Consider the following 12,554-nt stretch of genomic DNA (forward strand, 5'->3'; position numbering starts at 1 on the left):
AGCACTAATTACTGCAAGGGTATCTACAACCTTTTTGATTTCTAGAAGATACAGAGTGATCGAGGACATTTTCTTAATAGATCACAACTGAATCTTGAGTTGCATGATCCGAGCACGCGTTTGGGAAGTTAAATAAGTATCAAGGGTTTTTCAAATCTAATAGCTCCACTCACAACCTACCATTCAAATCTTGAATTCTGCTTCCATGGATTCAAGAAGCCATGATTTGAGAAGAGCATCTTGTTGCTCATAATTTTCAAAAGCTTCACTCACTTTATCTTTGACCTTATGCTTTATAGAATCGTATTTGGGAGGGATTGATGCATCTTCATGAATGAATTTCTTATATCTGTATCCCTTGATGGTAGATTCAACTTCATGTTTCCATGTGAGATAGTTGTCTTCATTAAGACTCTAGAGAATAGGAGTGAAGAAAGTTTGGACGAGAGATTTTTGAGCAGAAGCAGAAGTCATGGTCACAATAAGACTCTTGATACCATGTTAGAGAGAAGAGAGAAGAAGAAGAAACTAAAAAATACTTTATTTGTTGAATAAAAAACTTAGTACAAACAAAAACAAGAATAACCTATATATAATACTAAGTCCTAAGATCCTACCAGAATATGGTTAAGTAATAATTAACAAAATAACAAACTACTAAACAGAATTATAAGTTTAGTCCAGCTTCCTATTAATCCAAATTAATTTTCTCCAACTTTAATATGTTTACCATTTACATTCATGAAAAAACTGAAATGTATTTTGTTAAAACATATGGCAAGTATAACGTAAATTTGGAATTTAGTGCACTGAAATTGTTGGACATGGTTTAAAAAAAGAAGAAAGAAGCAATATATCATATTTATAATTAATGACGTACATTCGAAATCAAAGGAATTGCTTAGAATTAATCCTCTACTATCAACAAGGCCACATAAGGTAAAACAAAAAACAAAAAAAAGGTTTGCACCTTACCATTGGTCACCCCAAAGGCAAAATGAACCGTACGAGTTTCTAAAAGTAAAAGCGCATCTTGACTCTGAAACCGACAAAAACAGCAATTGGGAGGAAATTACGTGAAATGACTTTACACACAATGTTTTACTCATACGAGTTGCGTAGTTAAAGTAGTACTTTTGCATGGAAATTAAATAAGTAAATCACAATCAAGGGTGCATCCAATGTTGTGTTTGGCACTTGGCAAGCTCCCATAACCACCATACCAGATGGCTTTTGCTTTATATAGAATCTAAATTCTCGAGGCATAGAGTCTTACTTTATTATGATATGGACATACTTTTTCTTGTATAAACCGCAAAATAATAGCATTAGAGAATATGAATAAGCAGCCAAAGACGGCAGTGCTTCTTTAACGTATATATAACACTGTTTGTTGCATCACAAGCTTTTTCAATGTCACTAATCATTTTGAAAACACTCCTTTCCTAAGCTGTCACATTTCTATTGCATGATAAACCATTTGGCATGTCATTTTCTTCATCTGCCTAGCTAATTCATCACAATCCATAAAAGTTAATTAAATACATTTAATGATAGGTTTAATGAAATTTTAAAATGATATAAGCTAATATAAATAATAACCTTTTAGTAATGCGTTCGAAAAGTTATAAAATTTATTCATTTAATAAACCTAAAAAAATTGTAATAAATTGAATTCTTGGGCATATATGATTCATCTCAAAGCCATGCTTTACAAATTGCGTTCCTTTATTTTGATTTTTTTTTTAAATTTAACAACTCTGCTAATTTGGTTTAAAACTATAATTTAATTTAATTTAATTCAATTTTAAGCAGTTGGGTAATCGATTTTTAATAATAATAAATCATAAAATATACAATAATATTATAAAATTAACTCAATATTTAAAAGTTTTCAATTTGTTAATGTCAATGTTTATTTAATATTTTTACTTTTTTATTATAATACACCGTTTATTATATTTTAGAATTTTTTGGGTATATGGTGATTAACAAACATTTTCTTATTTTGAAAAAAAATGAGCAAGCTAGTACTTTCTCATCATGTTATAGAGTTATGACACCCCTTAAAAATAAACAACAATATATTGTCCACAGCCACATGAACAATATAGATCGGTAGCATCATCACACCGTATAGAATGAGGTAATAACGATGCATAATTAATTAACTATATCCATTGGAATCTCATTCACTAGTCCATTTTTTGATACACTAGGGCTCACCTTTACCACGCTTGCCTAATATCTATCACACATCGACACTTGTTTGTCAAAGGAGGAGATGGTGCATTTAATATTTTTCATTCATTTGTTTGCTTGAACAAGCCTTGTTATTCACCACATCAGATTTTAAGCATATGATTGAAGCTCTTTCGAGCAGAGTCAGAGAGTTACAACCAACTAGTCATCTGAACGCATCGCAATACGAAATTCAAAGGAACAGTCACTTTTGCGTCCGACCAAACCCTTGCTAATGTTGTCTTTCGGTGTACCAAACTGTGCTTTCACCGAGGAGGCATGTGAAAAATAAGGTAGGATATTTTTTAATACGAATATATACATACATTTATGGGACGCATAAGACCCATGTCGATAATCCAAGAACCACTCCAATAAAGTAACTCGTTAATGTATGTAACATCTCCTTTAATAGAAAGATTTTAAAGTATTCAAGTGGGTACATTTACTGCTAAGTATATTGTGAATTTTATTCATTTTAAACGAAAACAACGTATAAACTCACTTGTATTTCATACTCTAATAACATAACATACATTTAAGCTTGTTATAGTTGTAATCGTGTTAAAATAACATATCACATAATATGTCATATCATTAATTAACAATTATAGAAATCTTTTTTATAATTTAAATTTATGAAGATTAAAATCGGCAAAAAAATTTAAAAAATAAAACTTAATTATATTTATAAAAGACTAAAGTATATTTTACCTTGGAATCAACAATTATATTTTACCAAAAAAAATATAGTATTCTTAAATTCAGAAATTAATAAAGAATTTGCATAAAGTAATACCTTAACATGCTGGTTAGCAATTGTCATATATCTATAACAGAAAAATAACATCATTAAATCCATTTATAACATATAACTCTGCTCGCCGTTAAAATAGTGTATGTATAATACAGTAATTGTATTTATATAAATTGTCTTTATTTACAGATCCAAATAACGACAATTAGGACCCTGGGCAGTTTATTTCCACGTGTCAACTGCTAGGTCTTAATCTGAACGGAAAGCAACAGAAGAAATTGAGAGGCATTAGTGCGTGCAGTGGCCTTAGGGCTCCCTACATGTCGTGGAATCACATAACTCAACAAGGGACAACGATAACAGTTTGTTCTTAAATCCACAGTAACACCTCACTTAAAACGCACCTTAATTAACATTAAAATGAAATGCCTTTGCCTCTGTCCGTTAGTTTGAGACTAATCCTAATACGGGGACACATTGTACGTATGAGACCCGCATGGGGTGGGTACGTGATTCGGAGACGAAACGGGGACAGTGGCGTTGTAGCCGTGAGATTAGATTAATTTGAGGGGTCCATAGTCCAATGCATCAACGGCTCAGACGCTATGGTTGGGTCAAACGCTCTTTATTTGTCAGAAAAGTCCAGCCAGCCTGTTTTCCACCCGTTTCCTCACAAATGGACACACAACATCAAGGGCAATTATGTAATTAGGAGAAAATTTCCCACCACTCCCGGTGCACATGTGAGTTACAAACACGTGAATACGGACCACACTCGCACCACCGTAAGGAGAAGCGCGCGTGCCTCTTCACTTTAGGTCAATGCTAATTGATCAAAAGTTGGTTTGGTAAATTGGTACCTGCGTAATCAGAGAACGAGTGACGTGGTGGATGATTACACAGTTTTTGCAATGATTTCCCAACAACTGGTCCGCTTTGGATTAAAAAGAAATATATGCACATGCTGACATAGCATTGGCGAGGTACGACAATTGTATCAAGACGAAATGGAGAGATAAGCTCAATTTTGGACCAAAAAATACTAACAATTATAAAGAATTAACGTTAGGAAATGAGGAAAATGGCAATTAAATATCATGAAATGGTCAATCTCAATCGGTTCATGGAATGGAACTCCCCCCCTTTTTCACTTCATGGACAATTTTCAAACTCCCACCTGTAAAAATCATTGAAATTAATAAAAGAAAAAAAGAAAAAATGAAATAAAATGCATGAGCGAAAGAAAAAAGAACAGGGCCACACTGGAACCCAATGAAGGAAGAAAGAGCGCGCCATAATTCACATATTTTTAAGAGCGACCCACCACCTTGTCTTGTCCTTTCCTCTTTTTTCTCTTTTTTGAATTTCAACAATAAAGGCTTTTGTTAAGGTGTGCGGGACCTAGGTGGAGTCCTTGACTCGGGGGGTGGCGTATGACCCTCGGATCCTTTCGAAGGATCATCGGAAGACTGTCGCAACCCGTCATCGGTCTCGCCTCGGTTCACGTCCTCAATCATACGCACCACGTCCGGCATGTTAGGCCTCTGATCAGGGACCACCGAAACACAAGCCATCGCAATTTGCAACAGCTGAACCATCTCGTCCTCGATGTTATGCAGCCTCATCAGCTCAGCATCGAACACCTCCGCGGTCCACTCTTCGCGTACCACCGACTGCACCCACCTCGGAAGATCGATACCCTCTTCCCCAAGAGAAGCTTGGTTGGGTGCTTTCCCCGTTAGTAGCTCCAAGAGCAACACACCGAAGCTGTACACGTCGGATTTGAAGCTCACTTTGCGGGTTTCTAGGACTTCGGGCGCCCGATAACCCGCCACCCGGTTGGATGGGGCTCCGTTTCCGAACAAGGGATTGAGGCCAAAGTCGGAAACTGAGGCATCATGGTCTGGTCCTCGGAGGAGGATGTTGGAGGATTTGATGTTGCCGTGGACCACCTTGCCTGACACGTGGAGGCATGCTAGCCCTCTTGCGGCTCCTAGTGCTATTCTCATCCGGCTGTCCCAGTCTAGTGGCGTTCGCCCAGACCCTCTGCTCCCTGTATTAACATTACCAATGTAGTCAAGTATTTGTCACATGTGCAATTCCCTTCCCTACCTATGTATCATCCAACATTAATCATCTCCATTAAACCTTCTCTCTTTATCCTCCCATGCCCTCCTCCTTTTCATTACAATACATATGTCAATCTTTATTTCAAGACTCGAAAGAAAGAAATCACACTCCCGCGATCCAAATGGCTTTTTGGTAAGGGAAGGAATCAATATTATGCACTTTCTTTTATGAGTTAAAAAAAAAATAAAAAAGGGAGATATATAATGTCGGTGAGACCACGCTGGTGTATCATGAGTGCATGTTGTTTGGGTTGAAGAGAATGCGGGAACGGCAAATTAAAGAAAGACACCCTCACTCATGAGTTGAGAATGTTTGTTCCAGAAGCATGTTTTAAGCAAGCCCAACAGCGCACTCTACGCTGCTTCACAACCTTTACACTTACGATTCTCTCTTCCTATTAAACAATCCTTCCCAAATTCATTATTTAATACTTAGTATCAATAATCAACACGATGCCACTAATGACACAGTAAAACACAGACTACCCACCTCCATTATCAACTTAGAAAGCATCCCACTGCCCACACAAACGCTACGCTAAGCACACATTCCACAATAATAACAAAGATATTAAAATATTCCCAGCCACTAAATTAAAATAATCTAATTTCCACGACTAAAACAGCTGGAGCAGGAATTCAGTCAAAAATACAGAAATAAACAATGCCAATTCCATCCAAAATTTCAAATAAAACATTTTCCCGTGTGAACATAAAAAAAAAAGTGCTGGAAAGGCAACCCCATTCCCTAAAAAGAGCAAAAGTAAAATTCCGAAATTTTTAAATCATTCGGCTTAGACTATTAATCACTAGTGTAACTAGCACAATCGAATTGCATGAACAACTAACTATTCAGATAATTAAAAGAATTAATCAACAGAAAAAGAACCAGAGAATTGAAAAATGCTAACAACATCGTACCGTGAAGCAGAGCAGACAAGCTACCAGCAGACAAGTAATCGTAAACGAGCAATTTCTCGTCCTTGGAGAAGTAAAAGGCTCTGAGGGGAACCACATTCTCGTGCTTAATCTTACCCAGAACCTCCATTTGCATCTCGAACTCTTTCTTAGTCACCACAACATCCTTCAACCTCTTCACCACCACCGTCGTCCCTTCCTCCAACACCGCCTTATACGAAGTCCCAACGCTACCCTTCCCCAACACCTCCGCCGAAGCCCTTAACAAATCCTCCAAATCGAAACTGTATATTCCCCCTTCGAAGAACACCAACTTGTTCCTCTCCGCCTCCGCCGAACCCCCCGTTATATCGTCCTTCGACGACGACGTTCCCGCTTCCGCCGGCACAGCACGCGCCGCCGCCACCGGCTTCGGGGGCTTCGCCGGTTGCCGCCGTTGTCGCCTCCGTAAGCAGAGAAGCAGAATCAGTAACAGCAGCAACGCAGCCAGAACAGACCCAACCACGATTGCAATAATGGCGCCAGTGGAGAGCTTCTTGGACTTCTTTCTCGCAGGGTTTGCCGGCGCATTGGACGACGGCGACGGCGCCGGCGCCGGAAAAAACGGAGTGCACGGTTTCAACGGGGGTCCGCAGAGATCTAAATTTCCGGCGAATGAGGATTCGGGGAACCCCGACAGCGTTTCCGGGATGGAACCGTTCAGGCGATTGTTGGAAACGTTGAAGCTATTCAATTTGGCAGTGATGCTTGGGATTTTCCCGGAGAAGGTGTTGTTCTCCAGGAAGAGACCGGTGAGGTGTGTCAAGTTGTTGACGGAGAAAGGGATGGAACCGGAGAAGTTGTTGGAGGAGAGATCCAAGCGAGTCAAACGAGAGAGACGAGTCAGACTCGGAGGAAACTCGCCGGAGAGCTCGTTCTTCTGGAGGTAAAGGCTGCGAAGGAAGGTCAAGTTGGAGAAATCGGAAGGGATCTCGCCGGTGAGGCCATTGGAACGGAGACTAAGTACCCGAAGCTGAGAAAGACGGCCAATTGTGTCGGGTGGGACCCGACCCACGAGGCCAACAGCGGGTAAACGGAGCGAAAAGACAAAGGAACGCGAAGCGTCGCATTGAACACCGACCCAGTTGCAAGCGGAATCGGAAGCGTTCCATTGGAGACGGTTAGAGTGTGGGGTTTTGGATAGAAAAGCAAGGAGGGCTTGCTTGTCCTGAGTGGGTTCCGAGTTGACTCGGGCACTGAGACCGAGTTGAAGGAGGAAGATAAGAATAACCAGCGCGAGCGCCATTGAGTGTGTGTGTAGGGAATCGAAATTAACGAAGGAGATAGAAGAATGTGGTTGCGATTATCCGGCGAAATGCCATAAGAAAAGGAGTGGTGGGAATTGTGTGAGTGGAGTTTGAGAAAGGAAAGACACAGAGAGTAGAGAGGCTTTGTAAGAGAGAAGGTATCCCACTGTCACGAGGTCTCAAAAGTGAAAATAATAAAATAAATAAAACTAAAATAAAAGCTGAAACTGAAACCACTCTCGCCGGCACTGCTCCTAAAACTCCTTAAGTTTTTAGTTTAACTCTCCTATCCTAGTCATTTGTTTTTACTACACCACTGTTTTTAACCGATGCCATTATATCCCACGCGCTTTTCTCTTACGTGTAATTAAAAGAAAATAAATTGGTGTAAATATATGTCCTGCACAAATTTTCACTTTTTTTTAATCTATTTTCTTCAGCAATATCCGTTATTATGACGGGTTGAGAAAAAGAGAAGAAAGGAAAATTCCTACTGTGACCGGCTTCAAAACAAATGTCGCATTCAAACGAGGTAACAACTGCTTTAATCCCTTTTTTCTTTAGTATTGGTGTGCCAAAGAGGCAAAACGAAAGGACAAAATAAAACAAAGGGGGTGTTTTGTCGCTGCTATGCTATAGGTTAGTGGCACATGTAATGTAAGATGAGATTTTGTAATGGTTTAGTTAAAAGTTTAACCAAGGGGCTTGTAGGAACACTAGGTTGAATGACCAAAATGTGGGCCTGTTTCATGAGACGGTTTGGGTCCTTGAAAAGGTATGTGTTGCTTTGTGGAATTGGCTTCTGTAATAATAATGTATGTAATTGTATGACCTCTTAATACTGGTCAGATACCTTTGTTTCGAGCGTTGAGTTTTGACTTGCTGAAACGGACGGCATTTTTTTATACAAGTAATTTATTGGCATCACGAATGAAATCGACACTCCCACTCTAAGCTTCATTTGACCACAATAATTTCAGAACAATACGGTCCTATTAAATAGCCTGTTTACCATTAATTTTTCTATTATCAAGCTTATAATTCATGTTTCATTATCATCTAATAACATTAAATATTCTAATTTTTTAAAAATTATTTTAAAATTTCTTGCCTCTAACTTTTAACTATTTTACAAAACTTGATAATACATATCTTTTTATTAATAATATTAAATCTATTAATAATTTATATCACGTCTTTAAAATGTAGATTTAAAACTAACAGGATATCCATGTTTTGTAGTTTGTAATTTAAAAACATTTCACTTGACTCGTTTATAAATAAGAATTGTACTGCGTGAAATAAATATCTAATAATAATTAAACACTGTAGATATTGCACAACTCCTTATCTACTAAGTGCCAAGACATAAGTATTCTCCACATTGTAGTAATTAAATAACTTCATGTGTTCGTCGTTGGCTTAACATGCTCCTTTACACGTTCAAATCTTTACGGTAAACTTATTAATGAATGTTTTTGTATAACTAAATTTTCTGTACTGAGTGTGTCACATTTTAAATGTATATTAATGATAAATTAATGGTGTTGTGTGAGGTTGGGAGAAAAACGAAACTTCAAATATAGTTCTGGTAACTTACCAAAGGATATTGAAGCATAAATCTTGTCATTAAGATGCTTTCATACCAAAGGATATATATATATTTTTAATATAATTACATTGATTTAAAAAAGATATTTTTCTTAAATAACCAACTGTATATAATAATTGTGATAATTTATATGGTAATATGTTTTAGTATGTTTGCTAAAAAAATGACTTCTACATAGTAATATGTAGAGTTATTTGTTTACAGAGATATATATTTATTTAAAAAATATTAAAATTTTAAATGTGCTTTTTGTGTGTGTTTATCATCAACTTTTTCATTATAGAAATAAATAAGTTTTATAATATTTATTCATGACTACGGAAATATGTAAAAATGATTAAAATATATATATTAGTCCTAAAAAAAAAAACTAAGTTATTTATTCAAGAGCATTTCTATATCTTGCAAAATGTTATTAAAGATTTTTCTACTAACGTCAATCAATCTGTCCCCAGAAACATTGACAATGAGGATTAATGGGTGTTCCAAGCTGCATAATAGTTGGGAGAAAAACATTCTAAGAAAATATCAGAAGAACACTACAACTGCAAAGAAGTCTATCTCCTAGTCGTGCTAGATTGTTTTTGAAGGGTACGTGAACGATCCATTTTCTATTAATTTGAGAGAAAAATTCAAAGGTATGAAATATTTTCATCATTTAAGTCGCTGCAAAGGCAAACCAGCGAAGAAGAAATAAGGAGACACCTTGAAAGGTTAGGGTTTGTGCAGTTGAAAATATAACTATAGAAGATGTCAATCCCTGACACAAGGTTGGAGAAAATATCGTTTTTATTTTATTTTTTCTAAAATTTTAACGAGTTTTCATGATATTATTGTTCTGTCATATTTTTATGTTTGTGGCCACACGATGGTTGTTTAAAGTTTTTAAAAAAAACAATAAAAATAAGTTTATTTTTATTTAAAAAATCATAACTTTAAAAAAAAATAAAAATAAACATGCTCTAAGTCTCTTAGTGTGTATGGGATATTTCTCAACTAAAAACATTTGTTTTTCAAAGGAGAAAGATCACTGGAGTGAAAGAACATTTTATAAAATTAAAATAAATTAAAGAAAAATTGAACAATTTGTCAAAAGTGAAAATTTGAATAAAAAAAGGTCATAATTTAGAAATAAATTTTTAACTAATTTATATATAATTTTGAAATAATAATAAAATAAATCAAAATAAATACTATTTTTTTTTATATTTTTACACACCTTATTTATTTGGTTTTAGATTATTTCTCGTAATTTTCGATTATACAAATAATTAGTGTTATGTCTATAGGGTTTTTCTATTTTTCTCGATAAAGTATAAAAAGCCAATGTCCTTGTGACATGTAACGTGTGAAGTGTCCATTTAATGCATGATGACGTACAGTTCAACGATGAATAAAAATGAAAACACAGCGTGTACCAATAAAATATAATGACGGTGGTTAAAAGGGTTGTAAGTTTGTCTTGTTTGTGTCTTTATAGAGCACCCAAATGATCACTTCTATCTTTTATCAATTTTATATTTAAAAGTAGAAAAAAATTAATTTAATTTTTGAGTTTAAATTTTTAAATAAATACAACAATTTTTATTATATTCATAAATTTAAATATAATATATTTTTACAAATTTTAAATAATTTAAATCAGTTATAAAGTTAATAGAATTCTTAAATGTGGTTTTATTTTATATCTTTTAACAAATTTAATATAAAAATATTGAGATCATTTTATACCAAAATCTATTAATAAATATTGTAATTATCACTAGATAACAATCTTATGTTAATTAACATGATGTATATTTTTATATATAATTCAAATGACAAAGTATATAAACTAAAATTAATATCATGTATTATTAATTTTAATTATTAATAATTTTGAATTAATTACCTTTTTACCTTATTTTAAAAATACTAACTATTTATACTCTCATTTTAAATGTCTTTAAATCCATCTCCATTAAAGATATAATAAATATTTTGATAATAACTTATTATTTTTAAATATTTAAAATTAAAATCAATAATTGATGTTAAAAAAATAAATATATTTTAAATGAAGAATAATCTAAAGTTAAAAACAATATATACATAAATTTAAAAATAAAAAATTAATAATCACATATACATTTTTTAAAAATAAAATTATTTTAAGGTTAATTAGTTTGGAAAGAGTGTACTTTAATTTGATTTTAAAATTTATTTTTAATATCAATTATTAATGTTAATTTTAAATATCTAAAAATAATATTTTTAATTTATATTTTTAACGTAATTAATTTTTTATTTTATAATAAAAATATTACTTTTAATTACATACAATCATTTCTAAAATTAAAAGAAAATTTAAAATTTTAAGAATTAAAATATTCATCTTATTCTACATAATTAATTAGATTTTATTAACTAGTATTTTAAGAACATTAGTTAAATAATTAAATAAAATTATCATTCAAAATTATAAAATAATATTTGCCTAATTAATTTACTGTTATTGCGTAGTGACAAGTCAAACAAAAAGAACTTGCAAAGTCTTCTCTTACATTAATTTTTGACAGACAATCCAAGCAATCTTTCAATAATTGTATTCTGATATTGAAAAATAATCGTTCTCGTTGAAAACTTTATCATGTTCCATTTAATCTTCAAAACAAAATATAGTATAACACTACTATAAATTTTTTTAAAATATATCATTGAAAAAAACAGAACTAATTTATTACATTCTTTTGTACTTGAAAACTGTTTACGAAGGCATAAATAATAAAAGTAATTTTCTTTAAAAATATAGTTTAGGACAGCAAATTTATTAATTTGGTGCCTCTGAATTTTTCTCTAATTTTTCGATTTATGTTTTGGCTGTCTGCTTTTACGTGGCTGTTATGAGGAAAAGTCAGATAGACAGTTCAACTCAATTGGCACCAAAAGCGCCTTCAATTAATCAGGATGGCAATAATTCAAGACATTAGGTGTTCAAACCTTTATAAAAACCTTATCTTCCCTTGCATATTTAACCAAAGGTGGGGTTTCAAAGCCATAACCCAATGTAGCCTTCTCCTCTCCTTTTTTAAGAGAACAACTAATACACTAAATACCAAAACAATTGGAATTGATCACTGTAAGCAAATGGAAGCAAATTAGGTTAATGATGCCGGCAAATGGAATATTAGTGGACCTAGTCCAAGTCATCAACCAGCACATCAGATCTTCATCTTGTGTTTCCATCCAATAGCCATATGCCACACCATATTATTATCTCTTGTTTTCATGTGTGCTAATTTTGCACGTGACAAACAATATCATGGGGAAATCTTCTAGAGCACTGCCCTTAATTAGTAGGAAGAGAAGAAATAATTTCCCCATGGAATGGCCCCTCACTCACTTCCAAATAACTCGTATGGGTCACATGAAAATATGACAAGAATCAACACGATACTTATAGAAGTTTTTTTTCCTTTTTATACCAATGATATGCCTCAGTCAATCAAAAGTTAGAGACTGACTAGTTTCTTGAAAACACAATATAAACTATTAAAATAGATTTTACTTCTTTTTAAAAAAAATTATACATATAATTAAAAATCGATCTTCTCTACCATGCTCTTAAGGGA

The 12,554-nt window shown here is 33.8% G+C and overlaps 1 protein-coding gene across 1 annotated transcript; it reads right to left on the bottom strand.

Annotated features, from left to right (window-relative positions):
• Window positions 1-3,348: 3,348 nt before the first annotated feature.
• LOC113846204 (probable inactive receptor kinase At2g26730) lies at window positions 3,349-7,534 on the bottom strand. The gene is made up of 2 exons (XM_027474199.1): window positions 6,049-7,534; window positions 3,349-5,051 (listed from the first exon to the last, which is right to left on the bottom strand). Exons 1-2 carry the CDS (start codon window positions 7,328-7,330, stop codon window positions 4,384-4,386), a joined length of 1,950 nt encoding a protein of 649 aa, XP_027330000.1. The 5' UTR covers window positions 7,331-7,534; the 3' UTR covers window positions 3,349-4,383.
• Between the last annotated feature and the right edge of the window lie 5,020 nt (window positions 7,535-12,554).

The sequence above is a fragment of the Abrus precatorius genome, unplaced genomic scaffold (genome assembly GCF_003935025.1).
Source record: "Abrus precatorius isolate BTA unplaced genomic scaffold, Abrus_2018 Scaffold8, whole genome shotgun sequence".
Taxonomy (NCBI): domain Eukaryota; kingdom Viridiplantae; phylum Streptophyta; class Magnoliopsida; order Fabales; family Fabaceae; genus Abrus; species Abrus precatorius.

Coding starts and splice junctions, on each gene's coding strand:
- LOC113846204 (XM_027474199.1), bottom strand. CDS start 7,330: ATGGCGCTCGCGCTGGTTATTCTTATCTTCCTCCTTCAACTCGGTCTC. Junction 5,052..6,048: donor CTTGTCTGCTCTGCTTCACG/GTACGATGTTGT, acceptor ATGTTAATACAG/GGAGCAGAGGGTCTGGGCGA.